Raw genomic sequence first — 17390 nt, forward strand, 5'->3', positions numbered from 1 at the left:
CCCAACCTACCCGATTGTTATCCCTACTCACCCCCAACCCCCCCACCCCACACACAGTGAACCTAAGGGCATTTTCGAGGCTTGGTATACATGGGGGAGAAGAAGGGGGCGTGTTTTTCATGTGATTCAAAATGCAAACCACTGTATATAATAACTGCTCCCCCGCCAATAAATTAACCCAAATGGACACTCATTTTTCATCATCTTCCTCTCCGGTGAAGGTTCATTTGATGGAGCTGCTTCCCCCCGGGAAAAGGCTACTATCTAATGTCACAATGAAGATTATCCTAGTAACCATAGCCCTATTTCTCCTAGCTATGATCCCTCTCAACCTTTTCAGTCATTTTTCTTCACCATGGCCGTCCCCTGTGAGTACAAAACCAGGGAAGAAATGTGACATATTCCGTGGAAAATGGGTTCAGTACCCCAAAGGACCTTATTACACTAATGTAACTTGTCGTCACATCTTCGAACACCAGAACTGCATGAAGTTTGGCAGACCCGACACCGAGTTCTTAAAATGGAGGTGGAAACCCGATGAATGTGAGCTGCCTCTCTTTGATGCTGCGCAGTTCTTGGAGCTTGTTAGAGGGAAGTCAATGGCATTCATCGGGGACTCGCTGGCAAGAAACCAAATGGAATCTTTGTTGTGCCTCTTAGCCAGTGTAAGTACATTTCAGTTATAATGAGTTCACTAGGGTGAATGACATAATGAGGGAGATCCTATGATGTAGAAGCTACTTAGATGCTCTCTGCTCATTTTTAGATCTTTAATTTCTAATTATGCTCATTATTTTTCAGGAGGGAGATCCTATAGCTGTTTTTAACATAAAATATCCACTAAGCAAAAGCTGTCTCTACACCGACTACAACTTCACTGTAGCATCGTTCTGGTCCCCATACTTGGTCAAGGACATCGATGCGAAACCCACTGCAGGGACCGCCAATAGCCTCATGAATGTCTTCGTAGATGAGGCACATGAGGCCTGGATGAGTCAAATTGAGAAATTTGACTATGTGATCGTCTCAGCTGGAATTTGGTTCTTAAAGCCACAAGTGTACTATGAAAATGGTAACATTGTTGGGTGCCATTTATGCCACAAAAAACATGTTACAAACCTTACACCGCTCCATGGGTACAGAAAAGCTTTTCAGACGACTTTCAGAACCCTTTTGAGGTTAAAAAACTTCAAGGGAGTGACATTTTTGAGGACGGTGTCACCATCACACTTTGAGAATGGGGAGTGGTATACAGGAGGGCATTGTGTGAGGACTAAGCCAGCTTCCAGCAAAGAAATGAGGTTGGATGGGCTGTATCCGGAGATGTACTCAACTCAAGTGGAGGAGCTGAAGGCAGCAGAAAAGTTAGGGAGGAAGAGGGGCTTAAAATTTAGATTGTTGGATACTACTGAGGCAATGGTGGTGAGGCCAGACGGGCATCCAAGCTATTATGCGAAAAGGGTAGATGAGAATGTCACGAGATCTGACTGTGTCCACTGGTGCCTGCCTGGCCCCATTGATACTTGGAATGAGTTTTTGCTTCAGATGTTGCAAATGGAAGGTGATAGTTCACTAGGACAGTAGACTCGAGTAAAATTTGGATGAGAATTAGGTCGGATTATGAATAATTCAATTTATCATGCTTTACAATTAACATTAATTGTAATTTGTGCAAGGATAGTGTACTTTCTGCATATAATTAAAAATTTACAATTAGTGTTTCTTATTTCTGTCACAAAATATTGACTTAATTTCTCCCGATCCTCCTTAATTTGAAATTTTATCAAATACTTTCATTATTTTAAATTAGAAAAGAACCAAGTAAAAATAACAAATGAAATGATAAAATAAGTATTTAATAAAATTTTAAATCAATAAAGGTGAAATATATTTAGCCAAATCTTGAAAAGAGATCAAAGAAATTAACCCGAAAATATTTTGTTTAATCTAACATGATAAACAAGGTCCGGGATAGAAAATAAATCATCACTTGTGGTTGCTCATTAATAATAAAGGTCTCACTTACAATTATGAGGTATGGTTAGACATCTCTTCAATTGAATTGCTCAAGCCTACAATATAGAAATAGAATTTTTTTTTTTAGGTACAAAAATTGTATAAGTTTATATTTCCAAGTCCTATCATTTATATTTTAGTCTCATTTATTTGTACTCTTATATTTTAGTTTCATTTGTTTGTATCATTGTTCAACCATTTACTATATTTACAATAATACTACTTATTATATTTGCAATAATGTCATTGGTAATATTTTATTTATTTTTTAACATTAAATATTTTGAAATATTTACTACTTTTTGACCCTCTAAAATAATCGAATTTTAAAATGCTAATTTTTAGTTCTCTTCTAATTTTTACAAACAAATAATCTATTTGTTAAAATTTGCTTTTTTTTTTTTCAAAAAGAAAAGGAAAAAAAAAAGACAAAGAATCTTTTAATTATATTTTTAATTTTTACAATTTGAAATTCTAAATTTGTTGTTAATATATGATCATTATCAATGTATTAAATTGTATTATTGGTAAATAATACCTTTTATATTACATTAAATAAAGCTATAAATGTAACTTATTATTATGTATTTTATTATTATTAAATCATTTTTCATCAATTTTTAAAAACATATATATATATATATATATATATATATATATATATTACCTTTTATAATTTTGTGCTTTGAAAATATTTTTTTAATAAAATAAAATAAATTTATTTTTAATGATACATTGTGGATTTATGCCAATTGCACTCCAGATTTTCAGAGGAACAACTCCACTCTGATACTAGATTTTTCGTCCAAATAAATGCCATGTGAAGTATTGAGAATGCAAATACCACTCTTAAGAAAAAGTGGTGTTCCATTTTTTTATCCACCTTAATTTAATTCAAGTTTAAATAATATTTTTAATAGTTTTAAGTATTAAGTTATTTATTTAGGTTAGTGAGTATTGGGTAAATTAACTTAATAATATAAAATGAATTAATAACTTAATTTAATTTATTAAATAAGTTAAGTATGTTTAATAAAATAACTTAATAATATGATTTAAAGTAAAAAGTAACTTTAAGTAATAAGTAAAAATAATTAATTTATTCTGTTTATATCTTTATTTTATCTTTTTACCTGTATTTGTTCTAGTGACATCCACGATCTTTTTTATTACTCTATGACCTCTATTGTTATTCGACATCTTTTGTCATAATTTTAATTTATAAGGATAAATATGTCAATTTAATGATTTAAAATAAATTTTAAATTAATTTTATCAAACAACCTTAAGTAAAAATTAAGTAATAAGTTTTAAGTTAACAATTTAAATATAATTTAATTTAAAATTAACTTAATTCATTAAATAATAAGTATTAAATTTTAACAAAACACTCCTTAAAGTTTAACTTAAAATTTATTACCTTTTTTTTTTATTATTCTAAGTTTGTTTTGTATAATTAACTTAAAATTTATTTTAAGTTATCAAATTAACATTTTTACCTTCATCAATTATAATTAATATTTATCATCATTAATTTTAATTAATATTTATTTTTATTAAACTTAAGTAATAAATTTGTTTATTAAACACCCAAACTTAAAGTATTTTAGATATATAAGATAATTTTAAAATATTTATTATAAAAAATGAATCATGGATGTGGAATTATGATTCTTAAGTATATTCTCATGAAAATATCAGTAATAACATATATTTTGATTTTAAGAATATATATTGAAAAAAAATCAATAAGCCTAAAATTCATCAAACCTCATGAAAATGTAAAATTTTTTTTATAAAAATGTAATTAAAAGTATAATAGATATTTTAAAATTGTTTTGTTGAATAACTTTATATATGTATGATATAATTTATCATATTTAATAATAATTTTTTATGCATCAATAAAAAAATATAAATTTTATAAGTGCATATTTATTATTAAATTATATTAAATATTATCCTATAATAATATTAAGATATTTGATCATAATAAGTATAAATTTAAAATATATTTAATATTAAAATTATGATATATTTAATTTAATTGTATTAAATGATATAAAATAAATGATGATATATGTATAATTTTTTAATATTTAATTAATATATTAATAATATTAAAAACACTATGAAGAAAATTATCATAATAATTTTTATATTTTTGATAATTAATTAAATAAAAAAAATTATTTGATTATAAAATAATTATAATTAATTTGTTCTTTAAAATATTATTTTAATATTTTGTTTATATAATAACTTTTAATATATGTATATAAATTTACCAAGGGGTAAGCCCAATAGTGGGTAAGGTTTATGTCAAACCTTTTGTTTGGGGGTTCGAGTCCCCTTATCTGCAAGCAGAAAATTAAGGCATTTTACAATCCCTGCTTCGCCAATTAATTAGTAAATGCCAAAATTTTGGCCAATTAATCAGTAAATGCCAAAATTTTGACAAAACACGTCAATTTTTTTTTGGATATTTCTACCCTCTGTTTTGCTTCCACAACCACCGAAACCCAATATTTTGACGAAAATTCTATAAAATTTATGGAAATTTTCATCCATGTTCTCATTGGATGTAGACAAATAGGACAAAAAAAATAGAGTTTAAAAATAAATTAACTATTTTGATATAATAATTAAAATCATTTTTAACTTTAAGTTGTGATGTTAAGTTAGTTTATCAAAAATATTTAATTTATTTAGTGACTTAAATTAAATTATTAAGTCATTAAGTCATTAAATTGATTTATCAAACACCCTCAAATTATTAATTTAAAACTTATTACTTAATTTTTATTTTAACTATTAAGATTGTTTGATAAAGTTAAAATTCAATTTAAATCACCAAATTGACATATTTCGTCTTCTTAAATTTAACTAATATTCATCCTCATTAATTTGAATTTATATTTATTTTCATTAATTTAAGTAATAAATTTATCTATAAAACATCTATATTTAAAGTATTATTATAAACACATAATATAACTATAAAATATTTATTATAAAAATTGAGTATCATACTTTTAAAAAGTCAATCTACTAGTATGGGTAAATAAAGTAAAAATAATTTAAAATTAAAAATAAATTAATTCTTTTAATTTAAAAATTAAAATTAAAATTAATTTTAAGTTACTAATAAGTTATTTTATCAAATATATTTAATTTATGTAATAATTTAAATTAAATTATTAAATCATATCGAATCATTAAGTTGATTTCCGGAACATCCTCTTATTCTATGGCTGAGGACAATTTTATTTATTTATTCCAAGCTGTTAAACGTCAATGAAAATTTCATAGGTTGAGGCGACCTCATAAATGTCAGTATAAATATTGAATATTCTGAAAATGCATAAATAAAATAATAAATTGACTGATATTAAACGAGGCACGTCATCATGTTTCTCGAATTTGTAAGAAAAACTTCACTAAGTAGATTGCGTCGCCCAAGGATATAGACTTGATACAAGTCGACATATTTGCTTCTGATGACAGCATATCAATGGAACTCTAAACCTAGCAAGAAGGAAAGCGACTCCACTATATAATAATAATGACAAAAGAAAAGAAAAGTAGAGAAAGCTAATGCTTTGATGCCCTCTGCTTCCAGAAGTAGATCCCAAGTGATGCAGACATGGGAAATTATGAGTTAGTGAAGGAGAAGCCTAAGAGGAAGAAGCCCATTCATTTCACATATCAACACTCCAAACCCATAAAGCTAGAAGACACTAAAAAAAGAGCCCGTGTGCCCCATTAAGGGTGCTGCAATCATCCATACCTTCACCCCCAAGCCACGCCAATGTCACTTCATGAAGATAAAAAAGAAAAGAAACAACACAACCCCATTCTCACTTGAATAGGCTTACACTGCATTAAGCACTAACCACCATGAGGTGGCACCATAAGTGGTATTTATTTACTGAGCCTACAAAGGTTGACTATATGATGAGATGAGATGAGATGTATCTATCATAATTCTATGGGAATGCCTACAGCTACAGCCCACTCTCTTCATACCCATTACAGATGCTGCAATTTTCAATGCTGTTTTACGTGCATTCTGCGTCAAAGTGTCTAACTCTTGTTAGATGACAAATCCCATCGGCCTGTTGCTTTCCATGTTTATTTGGGTTCCAACCACAGTGAATAAGAAAAAGCAACCGGAGTTTGGTTTCTAAATGTGTTTAATGATGTATAATGATGCCTCACCAGAAAAAAGAGGGTAAAGATGCAATGTATGGTAGCTTATATGGTCGGTAAGCACATTGGCACAGATTTGAAAATGAACAGTTTGAAATCTATGATTGCATGTGATCATATAAATCTGAAGTCTAGACTCTTATCATCATCATTCTTCAACCCCATATATATAACCCTAGCAAATGCTAGGCTTCTTGCTTCACATATAGACAGATTTTCCCCAATGAGGGTTCCTGCCACTGAGCCTCCCAATGGGAAGAACACACCACACAGCACCCCCCAGAAGGTTATTCACCTGTCCCTAACCCTGATTCTCCTCACTCTAATCCCTCTCTGTCTGATAAACAGATCACCAACACCAGTGCAGTCTCCCAAGATTCATACTGGGGGTTCAGCCAGCCTAGCAATCAAGAAGAAATGTGATTTGTTTAGTGGAAGATGGGTTCCGTATCCCAATGGGCCTTACTACACTAATGCAACTTGTCGAGAGATAATCCCTCAGCAAAATTGTATCAAGTTTGGGAGACCCGACACCGAGTTCTTGAAATGGAGGTGGAAACCAGATGGATGTGAACTACCTCGCTTTGATCCTGTTCAGTTCTTGGAGCTTGTTAGAGGGAAGTCGATAGGGTTCGTTGGGGATTCTGTGGGAAGAAACCAAATGCAATCATTGCTTTGTCTCTTAGCTAATGTAAGTGCCTAATAAGTCATTATAGTTAATGTTTGGTTTATGATAATTGCTTGGCATGCTCACTTTGATAAAGTCTCACTACATAGAGATTAGCATATTCCAAGCTAAAACCAAATATCGAGTGCTACTGAAGTTTGTCTTCACTCTTCAGACCTGACTGAACTCTAATCTCCATCTTTCAGGTTACCTATCCAGTGGACATTTCTTATAAATATACATCAGATACAAACTTCAAACGGTGGTTCTATACTGATTACAAATTTACCCTAGCAACATTCTGGGCCCCGTTCTTGGTTAAAGCCAAAGATGCAGACCCCAAAGGTCACTCCCTTAACAACCTCGTGAACCTCTACTTAGACACGGTTGATGAGGCCTGGGCGGCTCAGATTGAAAATTTCGACTATGTCATCATCTCAGCAGGGCAATGGTTCTTTCGACCACAGATTTTCTATGAAAATGGTCAGGTTGTTGGGTGTCATCAGTGCAATGAAAAGAACATAACAGAGGTTACCAAGTTCTATGGATACAGGAAAGCCTTCCGGACCTCCTTCAGAACCCTGCAGAATCTTAAAAACTACAAGGGCCAGACATTTTTAAGGACATTCTCACCAGCACACTTTGAGAATGGGGCATGGAATGAAGGAGGGAATTGTGTGAGGACAAGGCCCTTTACAAAACAAGAAATGAAGTTGGATGATTATAATTTGGAGTTCTACTTGACTCAGGTGGAGGAATTAAGGGCAGCAGAAAGGGAAGGGAGAAAGAGAGGCTTGGAATTTAGGCTGCTAGATGTTACAGAAGCTATGGTGCTAAGGCCAGATGGACATCCAAATCATTATGGGCACTCACCACATAAGAATGTGACAATAGCTGACTGTGTTCACTGGTGTACCCCGGGTCCCATTGATACATGGAACGAATTTTTGCTTCAAATGTTGAAGATGGAAGGTGAAAGATCATTTGATGGAACGCTTCAGCAAAAAGCTGGATGAGAGTTGGATAAATTTTCATAAGCATTTTACCAATTATATTTATTAATTCTTGCATCTGAAGTACATATTGTTATCTACAATTATTTCAAACATATACTAGGAGAATAAATAAAAAAATAAAAAAATGTATTATAAAGGGCCCTATCTATTGGATGTGTTAATCAACGAGTCTTAAATTTTTTTTCCACTTTTCCTTTCCTTTGACTCTATACTTGCAAGTCCTCTCATATGAATCTAGAACATATTGTGATCATATTGGTGGCTATTTTATCTTCTATAATTCACCCGGGAGACAAGACCGAATTATCTGACCATCTAATTTACCATTTACATTTCATACTCACAATTCTCTGATCATCCTAATTTAAGTGTATGTCTCTTTGGTGGATTCATCTATAGCTGGTTTTTCATCTTCTTTTAGATAACAAGTATAAATGTGAACGGTTATAACAAAGTTCATTAACACAGTTTCTACGCTTACACAAAACTCAAAGGATGAGGAAGCCTATTTAACAAAAAAATAAAATAAAATTCTGAAGGATGAGGATTAACATCATTTGATGCAAACCCTGATGGGATATTAATATTATTTTGGAAAATCAGGGCATTCAGTGTTAATTCAGAAGCATTGAGGGCCAATATTTATTTTTTGGTAACATCTCAAAGGAGCTCCAATGCAGTTTTAAGGGGTTAGACCTTCAACATAGATTAACCGCATGATAGTATATGATAATATTTCCAGAATTTTAGCACTTCTTAAAAATTCCCTCAATTCCTAACCTCCAATATGATGCACCTGCCTCCTGCTATTGGTGTCTATTTTGCATCATTTTGTATTTTTCTAGGTAATTTAAACAGCCTTCATCTATTCATCTATTATAATCATTTGAATTGATGTAGCAACCTAGCCTCACAGTTGGCACAAGTATAAACTTGAGAAAAGAGCCAATGACATTTCATAATATACATAAACATTTTCATACAACCAGGAGCAAAAGAAATAGCAACATCAAGAAGAAAGAAATACTTCACAACTTCTAGTTCAGCATGGGAACAACATCTTCAGGAAAAATGACGTGTTAGGATGATCTTCAGAAAGAAATCTTGATGAAGACCAAGATGTGCAGGGCTAAAATGTAAAGCACAAAAGCAGACCTGAGTAGCATGAGCCTCTGTTGGATCTCAGTTCGACCGCCAATGTTATGAGGCTTGTTTCTTCCAAACCGATTCCTAGCAGTATTCACATCTGTATTGCTGGTTTGAAACCTCCTCCACAGCCCATTTAATCTTTCTAGCTCCTGCTCCTTCAGATGAATTTCACTCACCAGACCCTCTGCTTGTGCCTACAACAAGACAAAATAGATGGAAAAGAAACTTCTTAAATTGACATTGATAAAACCCACGGCTAAGATGTTTATGATTGCACAAAAACTAAAAATAAAACTAAGATATAATAAAAATGACCTGCTTTGCTGCTAATTGCTCAATTAGGCTATGAAGCTGTTTATCCAATATCTTCTCTCTCTGAACTGCATAACAGAACTTGCTTCAAAATAAAATTGCATAATATTACAGCCAAAATGTGGTTATGATATAATTTTTTACTATTCTGCAGGGTCTTGTTTTCTTTAGTAGACTGGGTTATGAGGTATGGATTTTTCTGAACCCAAGTCCAGATTGTATTTTTGGGTACTAATTGAATTGAGAGAGAACTGCAATGCTTAGAGTAGACAGGGTGACAATATTGAAACTTTATAAATACCACATCAATTGCCCCTGCATTTAATCACCCTCAAAATGGATGTAGACACACTCCCAAACCACACAAATATTTGTGTTTTAATTGTGTTTGTTCTTTTTCTTATTCTACATGATTTTTGCATGACAATTTTCATTGAATCCAACTTGATTTAACGACCATGTCTAGGGTGAGGTACCTATGGCAGTGGCAGAATGAACAAGGAGTTCACAAGGCATTACAGGGCAAGTCAAAGAAACCTACTTCAATGACGGATGAGATATTGGAGGAGATGGATGAAAAGACTGTAAGTGCAATCTGTCTAAATCTCTTTAATTTACAATGTTAACCTGACTATAAAGCAAATGCTAAAATATTTGAAAAAGCTTGTAGTTTATGTCAAAAGTCTTTTACTCTAATGTTGTAGGTTTCCTTACATATTTGATGATGTGTACTAAACCCGATATCACACTTACAGTGAGTGTTGTTAGTAGAAATATGGAAAATTCTGGAACAAAGCATCAGAATGCAATAAAATGGATTCTCAGCTAACTAGTAGGCATCTGTGATTCAAGACTTTTTTTTTATCAGAATGGTGCATCAGAAACTGTTGTTTGATATGTAGATGCAGATTCTACTGGAGACCTGATTCCAGGAAATCTATGAAAGGCTATATATTTATCCTTTTTGGTGGACCCATTTGTTGGAAGTCAATATGCAAGGTACAGTTGCTTAATCTACAATAGAAGTAGAGTATATGACAGTAACTAAAGTAGAAAACGAAGCTATATTATGGCTTAAAGATTTTGTGGAACAACTTGGTTTTGAGTCAAATATTATATTGTTACATTTTGATAGTCAAAGTGTCCTTCATTTGCCAAAGAATCAGATTTTTCATGATAGCACCAAAAATATTAGTGTAAGGTATCACAAACTGAAAAAGTGAACTTCTTTCAGAAGCAAAAGAGAATGTAGCTCCCATGTTAACTAGGATATTCCTAGATAAGTTCAAGTGTTACTGATGGCATCATCTAGTTTCATCTTACCGAAGATGTTAGGTTAAGTACTACTACTACCCTTGAAGGAGTACAACTTAGTCCCTTCACATGGATTCATCTACAAGCTGTCACCAAGATTTGTTGATTGGGATACAAGCTAAGGTGGAGAGTGGGGTGAGGTGTCCTGCTATTCTTAGCAGATCGGGCTGGGCATGGACTTTTTTGGTCCACATCTAGGTTATATTTTTTGAATGTTTATCGCATGTATTTCATGGGGTGTATATTGTACCTTTCTAATGATAATTAGAGTTGGATTAGGTGAGAGCAACCATACTGAGATTTGAGAGGTTGAGAATATTGGGACCTTGTAAATGCCCCATTAAATTTGATGCCTCCCTCCTCTGTGGATATAGATACACCACTGAACCACAGAAATTTGTTGATTTTACTTATATTTGTTCTTATTATTGCTTGACTTCTGCATAACAGTAATCATACATAAATTTTCAGAAAATTTTATTTCACATAAATAAAATGGAGGGTAGCACTGAGTTTATATACTAAAATGATGTAGCAAAAGGGGGAGACAAGGGTAGGGAAGGAATCAGTGACAGTATGGGAAAGGATTCTTTATTTTTTATAACAAGGATCAAGTTTTTATTACTATGAAAGATTAAAATGCAACAAAGCTACAGAACTGCAGTTCCAGTACATACCTACGGGTAGTCAAAAGCCTACTTCCTGGAAGCAGGCTTTTAGAAGAGAGAAGTACTAGGGTTTTAAAAGTTTAAGAGTGGCTCAAAAGTGTGTCATTGACACTTCTTTCCCTTTCAAATTCACACAATCCACATGCTTCCACTAAATTACAGCCATACTTCCAGGATGATCATCATGAACAATATATCCACAGTGCAGAGTACACCTAGCAGCTTGTTAAAATTTGGTCATATTTTAAAAAATTTTAAGATTTTCTTTCCAGTTTGAACAATGGTAACATGTCAGTATTTTAAAATATTTAACCAATTTCAATCATACATTCGCATACCAAATTTTCAGTATTTTTTGAAATATTTTAACAACAAAAAAATTAAAGGTTTTATTGACCTGTTCCAACCCAATTCAAGGTACAGACTCATGCCAACCAAACAAAGATAAAGAGGAAAGGGGGGGTGGGGAGGACCACACCAAAGGGTACAATTAGATCTGATTTAGCTTCTTCAGATTTATTTCGGTTTTCATTTATCAATATAAGTTTCTTTTGTTCCACATCCATCAAGATTACAGACCTGGAGTAAACTCTTGAAAACATCTACATTGAACAAAGAAATAAAGACCATCATATCTTACATGATATTGATGGAAAGTCTGAATGATTGAAAAGGAGTATATATTGAAAGAAAAAAAAAATTCTTATAAACCAAGTTGGATAGCTTATGGCCATCGATTGAAAGTTGGAGGTTTAACTTAGAAACACATTCTAGGCTCATGAAGTAGAAGTTACCTGGGGAAGGCTGTTTCAGTGCATTATCCTGAACTTTTGACCATTTTTTCTCTAAATCTTGAACTGTCTCTTCCATCGAAGACTGAGAGATTAAACAGGTTTTCGGAAACTAAATATAAAGGGAATAAAATTGAGAAAGAAAGAAAAAAAGAAAAGGGAATTTTAATAGAAGAGGAATGGTGCAACGAACCAGTTCTTTTCTCTTGCTCTCCAACTTGTCTAGAATAGAAGATTTGGAAGCATCTGTGTCTGCTTGAGCTTCAATTGTTGTCTTAGATTCAACCACCACATCACCCGATTTTCGAGATTGGCTGGTATTAAGTGTAGGTTGTGCACTTTCCAGCTCAATCCTCAAATTGTTCTCATTCTCATCCATTTCCTGTAAGGCAAAAATACTCAATAGAGAAATTCCTTTGATAGGCAAAAAGGGATATAAATTAAAAGGTGCTAAACAAAACAGAGCTCCAATCATAGCACACAGAAAGTATAAATAGAGCATCAAGTGGAAAAGGCAGAAGAAAAAAACTACAAAAACCCACACGCCAGTTACACACTCCTTAAACAATCAACAAACTCAAGAAAAAAAAACTATTTTTCACTGCTAAAGAATCCTAGATCAAACACATATAGTTTGTACAAAAGACTCTTTCAAAGCCTGCACTCTTTCCACACACAGCAAAACAAAGTCAAAGGGGTCATCCTCCGCACATTTGAGTGTTGATTGCCCAGAAAACTGCCATGTCAACTAAACAACAATACTTTAACTGATTGTAGAAGCACCCATGGAATTCAAAATAATGAAAGCAATATCACAAATTGCAACCCTTTGTACAGTGGACAAGAATATGCTAAGCTGACTCCTCAATGATTTTACACAAACATCACCTATTAATCAAGTCCTAACCCTCGTAAGTTGATTAGTTCTCAAAATCTTCTTGCATACTGTCTCTCAAGCAAACAAACCACCCTGTAAAGAGGCCTTTAAACCCCACACCTCCTTCATAAGAGAGGAAAATGATCCACCAGGAGATAGTGACATACAGAAAGATTTTACAGAGAAGCACCCATTCTTAGCATACCTCTACACTATTCAGTAGTGAAATCTTAATCAATTAGAATCAGAAAGAAACATAATTTATGATTGTTGGTTCATTCCAATCAACTAGTAAAAATCATATTATTGACAACAACATTTATTTTTATAAATAAAGTATCACAGCATTGAACTACTCAGAAATTTAACTACATCCAGTCTCTATAAATAAAGGTAACCCATACAGAAACATCTTCAGAAATTTAACTATAGACACAGTCAAGAGAGCATTCCAGTATATTACAAACCTCATAAAGAGAAAAATCTATTCACAATCTTCCTAAACCAACAGGCCCAAAAGGTTGGAAATTCTGTTTGAGACTAAAATCAATTTGTGAAAGTCATTTCTCCAAACTAATCTTCTTAATATCAGTGGCTTATTTCTTAATGATGATAACCTAAAGGCCTCAAAACTAATCCAGACAGTGTGGTCCAGATATTTTAAAACAAATACTCGTAATAACAATTAAGTACCTCAAGGGTGAAACTGAAACCCAACAAACTACAGAAGATCATGAGCCACTTTCAACCATCACTTGGGGCAAGCTCAAAATATTAGGAGGGCAAAAAAAAAACTCATTTGATTTGTAATGATAACTGAAGATGGATGGAACCAGCAGTAACCTATTCTAAATAATAATAATAAAGACATATACCTTCATTGAAAGATGCTCAGCATCATAATGACTTGATAACTTAGTGAAGTAAGCTAACACATTCTTAAAAATCATGAGCCATCAATTTGAGTTTCTCTTCCAACTTCCTCCAAAACACCAGCTTCTAGACATATTCAAATAACATTTGAGGAAAAAGAAAATAGTTTTCTATAGAAAGTAAAATGCTAACATGTGATTGTGCCTAAACAAAGAAAAATGAAAAAAAAAAAAAAAAAAAAACCCAAAAGGACTTCAATAAAATAGATGTTCTAAGTACTAGGCATGTGTTCCAAAGAAATAACAAACTACTACTCTGAGGGATGACAACTGAAGTAGAATATAGAAAAAGGTTCTGGAACCTCAGCCCACCTTTAACTTCATTTTAAGAAATTCTGCTTCCTGCAATTTTTCCTGTATTTTATTCTCACAATTTAATATAGCCTTTTCATATGCAGCATTTTCTTCTTGCAGCGTCTCCGCTCTCAGTTGAGCCTGGTCATAAGGATTTGCAACAAGTCAACAGACATAGAAGGAAAAGTAATACATTTGACATAAAATTAGTCAGCTTTCAGAACCAAACCATCCAAATTGTTAACCATATGCAAGAACAGTATATCGTACACACTGATATAAAAGTTCTCAGACATTATGACTGGTGATATAACTCCCCCGTGCAAGACACTATAAATGGATGGTATAAACCGGCTAAACAACATTGACTGAATAATGAAGAACCACAGCCCATTACTCCCAACTTCAAAATTTTCCATTCATGAAACATGAAAATCAATTGTCAATCTAGACGTCTGCCACTTTGTTGGGACAAAAACCAAAATTTTTGTTGTTAGCCTCATTTGTGCAGCCCATCCTCTACATCAATCAGATACACAGGAATCTTACATCAAACTCAACAAGGAATCTTTATAACATTTCTATGCATATAGGGTCATGAGAACAACTAGAATAATAATTTTAAGACCTATATGAATATTCCAGAATATAGTTTGGTTTAAGAAAAGGGTTCCCAGGTTTTCCTTTAGACTCTGGCTGCTGTGTCATAGGATGATAAAATTTTTCACTATCTAAAGAATGCACTTACGGTATATAATTCCGTGGCCGAATTGTAATAAAAAATTCAAAGCCCAAGAGAGGAAACAAATAAATTGCGTGAATATATATATTTCCCAAAATTGTACCCAAGAAATAGAATTAAAATTCAGACACCCACATGGAAAACCCACGAATTTGAAAAGATAAACGTAAAAGAAATATTTTTGGCAGCCGAAATGCAATCATAATACTAAGACCCACAAGGGAAATCGTCCAGAATTCAAAAAATAAATGCATCCCATATATTGTTAAAGAAGCATAGCAGCAAAAACTGAAGAAAAAAAAAATAAAAGAAAGAGAAAAAAATCCCCAATTTGAAGGATACAGAAACAACAAAGAACCGTGCGGAGGAATTGGAATGGAAAATCAAAGACCCAGACGAAAATTGAGGAGCACCTGTTGGCGGGTAGCGGAGTGGGAGTTCAACTGCAGGGCAAGATCGGCATTGGAAGCGAGGGAGTGGGCATGGAGATGTGGAAGGCGTTGGGAGATATCAGATGGGGGGATTCTGAGCCGCAGATCCTGGATGGCACGGCGGAGAGAAGCAGCTTTCCCATCCAACTCCCTGACGTAGTTGAGCTGATCGGGAGAGAAAACAATTGGGATTGAATTGGCGTCGTCCTCGTCGTTGGATTGACCACCCCCTCCCACCACATCGGCTGCCCATGCTATCAGTCCTGCCATTTCTCTATCGCTCCCTCCCCTCACAAATTCACAATCTCCTTTCTTCAACTTCTCAGTCCGTCTTCGCAGTTGGTAATCGTGGTGAGACCGTAAAAGTCTTCCTAACTTGTAACTTTATGTGAAGAATTTGAATCTTAAAAAGTTAAAATAATTATTCAAATTTTGTTAAAATAAATCTAATTTAGCATTGGAAATTATATCTGCATCCATCCACTTTTTTCATGAATTTTTTTAAGGCAAAAATACTCCTAATTGAAATCCCTAAACTACCCTTAAGTACAAAAAAACATCAAGCTACTCCCCTTTCTCCCTTCATTTCTTTTCTTCTAATCTCTTCATAACTTTAACAAATTTTAATAAATAAAAAATTGTGCTACTCATTATTGGATAAGCAAATATTCATCCTTAATGATGGTATAAATATGGAGGTTTATTTTTTATAAAATATTTTAAATTTTCTATTGCATTTTTTAGATAAGAAGAAAAGGGTATTACAAATGGTATTTAAAGTTATAGAGTTGAAAGTTTTAGTATCATCAAGCATACCTTCTAATATCTTAAAGAATGTTAATATTTGTACTTTCAACCATTTTTTTATTATCCAATTCATCCTATGAAAAAATAACAAAAAACAAGTTAAACAACCCCCAAATGAAAAAAAAATTAATTGATAATTATGAGATTTTAAGCTTTGGAAAGTTAGGGCTTTCGAGGAAGAGGGACGAAAAATTGAATCTCCAAAATTTACTCTCTTTCTCAAAAAAAAATTCAACTATGAAAAGGAAACCATAAACACCTAAACACCCAACACTTTTACAAAATTTTCCCAACTATGAAAAGGAACCCTAACCCCAAATACCCAAATTTATTCTTTTACCAAAAGTTTCTTAGCCATAAAAAAAAAAAAAAAAAATATATATATATATATATATATATATTCCATATCTCTTTAATCAAAATCTCAGTTCTTCGATATTTGTATTAAGTTTGTGGGTCTTTGGGGTTTAAGGTTTCAAAGGAAGAAGTAAGGGGGGAGAGGTTTTAAGTTGTTTTTTCTTTTTTAAAATGATATTTTGGCAATAATGACGAACCAGCTAAACATGGTCTATACTTAAACCCGCCATATGGAGCACAATTAACTATTTTTATTTATTTGGCAGTGGCTAATACCAAACGTGGTCAAAGAGGCCGTGTGAAAGGTAGATAATGATTGGATGGTTTCACTTGGTATTAATAAAGCTTAATATTTATTTATTTATTAGTTTATTTTCTATGATTTAGCATAATGCAGCCACAATTGGTTCATCAAGTTTGTAGGTATTGAAAATTTTAAATACGAAAAGGGGAATAAGAACAATTTCCCATTAAAACCAAGAAATCTACATTGCAAATGAAAATTTTCAATACGTACATTAAGTTGATGACAAACTCCATCCCAATTCAAATCAAGAAATAATTCATTTGAGTCTAATCTAATTATTTTTATGCAACAATTTAGACAAGTGGATTAAGTTGTTAGAAAACCTCATCCCAACTTGAATTATAAATGATCAACTCAAATTTAATTCAATCCAATCTTTAACATAAAGTACTCAATTTATGTCTAATCTAATTTCGTTATTTTAAATTTGAATCGATTGAGTTGTATAATTCAAAATTCATCCATAATATTTTTTTAAAAACTTTTTTCTAAATATCT

The 17390-nt window shown here is 32.5% G+C and overlaps 3 protein-coding genes across 4 annotated transcripts; 2 read left to right on the forward strand and 1 right to left on the reverse strand.

The window, feature by feature from the left end:
- Positions 1-216: 216 nt before the first annotated feature.
- On the forward strand, positions 217-1726 carry LOC117931020 (protein trichome birefringence-like 19). The gene is made up of 2 exons (XM_034851862.1): positions 217-665; positions 802-1726. Exons 1-2 carry the CDS (start codon positions 231-233, stop codon positions 1582-1584), a joined length of 1218 nt encoding a protein of 405 aa, XP_034707753.1. The 5' UTR covers positions 217-230; the 3' UTR covers positions 1585-1726.
- Positions 1727-6434: 4708 nt separating this feature from the next.
- LOC117929858 (protein trichome birefringence-like 19) lies at positions 6435-8101 on the forward strand. The gene is made up of 2 exons (XM_034850278.1): positions 6435-6919; positions 7102-8101. Exons 1-2 carry the CDS (start codon positions 6452-6454, stop codon positions 7909-7911), a joined length of 1278 nt encoding a protein of 425 aa, XP_034706169.1. The 5' UTR covers positions 6435-6451; the 3' UTR covers positions 7912-8101.
- Positions 8102-8586: 485 nt separating this feature from the next.
- On the reverse strand, positions 8587-15787 carry LOC117931416 (leucine zipper putative tumor suppressor 2 homolog). Of its 2 annotated transcripts, XM_034852410.1 has the most exons (7): positions 15404-15787; positions 14267-14389; positions 12339-12527; positions 12149-12230; positions 9376-9440; positions 8984-9254; positions 8587-8673 (listed from the first exon to the last, which is right to left on the reverse strand). In XM_034852410.1, exons 1-6 carry the CDS (start codon positions 15689-15691, stop codon positions 9003-9005), a joined length of 999 nt encoding a protein of 332 aa, XP_034708301.1. In that variant the 5' UTR covers positions 15692-15787; the 3' UTR covers positions 8587-8673; positions 8984-9002. The 2 variants fall into 2 exon arrangements, with proteins under 2 accessions (XP_034708301.1, XP_034708300.1); XM_034852409.1 differs by lacking the exon at positions 8587-8673 and having other exon boundaries at positions 8845-9254; positions 15404-15786.
- Positions 15788-17390: the final 1603 nt, after the last annotated feature.

The sequence above is a fragment of the Vitis riparia genome, chromosome 14, assembly GCF_004353265.1.
Source record: "Vitis riparia cultivar Riparia Gloire de Montpellier isolate 1030 chromosome 14, EGFV_Vit.rip_1.0, whole genome shotgun sequence".
Lineage (NCBI taxonomy): Eukaryota > Viridiplantae > Streptophyta > Magnoliopsida > Vitales > Vitaceae > Vitis > Vitis riparia.

What these genes read in the sequence shown, in the direction of transcription:
- LOC117931020 (XM_034851862.1), top strand. Translation starts at nt 231, where the DNA reads ATGGAGCTGCTTCCCCCCGGGAAAAGGCTACTATCTAATGTCACAATG. An exon ending in TGTTGTGCCTCTTAGCCAGT is followed by an intron (nt 666 to 801) that starts GTAAGTACATTT and finishes ATTATTTTTCAG; the next exon opens with GAGGGAGATCCTATAGCTGT.
- LOC117929858 (XM_034850278.1), top strand. Translation starts at nt 6,452, where the DNA reads ATGAGGGTTCCTGCCACTGAGCCTCCCAATGGGAAGAACACACCACAC. An exon ending in TGCTTTGTCTCTTAGCTAAT is followed by an intron (nt 6,920 to 7,101) that starts GTAAGTGCCTAA and finishes TCCATCTTTCAG; the next exon opens with GTTACCTATCCAGTGGACAT.
- LOC117931416 (XM_034852410.1), bottom strand. Translation starts at nt 15,691, where the DNA reads ATGGCAGGACTGATAGCATGGGCAGCCGATGTGGTGGGAGGGGGTGGT. An exon ending in AGAGCAAGAGAAAAGAACTG is followed by an intron (nt 12,231 to 12,338) that starts GTTCGTTGCACC and finishes TTAATCTCTCAG; the next exon opens with TCTTCGATGGAAGAGACAGT. An exon ending in ACTGAAACAGCCTTCCCCAG is followed by an intron (nt 9,441 to 12,148) that starts GTAACTTCTACT and finishes TCTGTTATGCAG; the next exon opens with TTCAGAGAGAGAAGATATTG.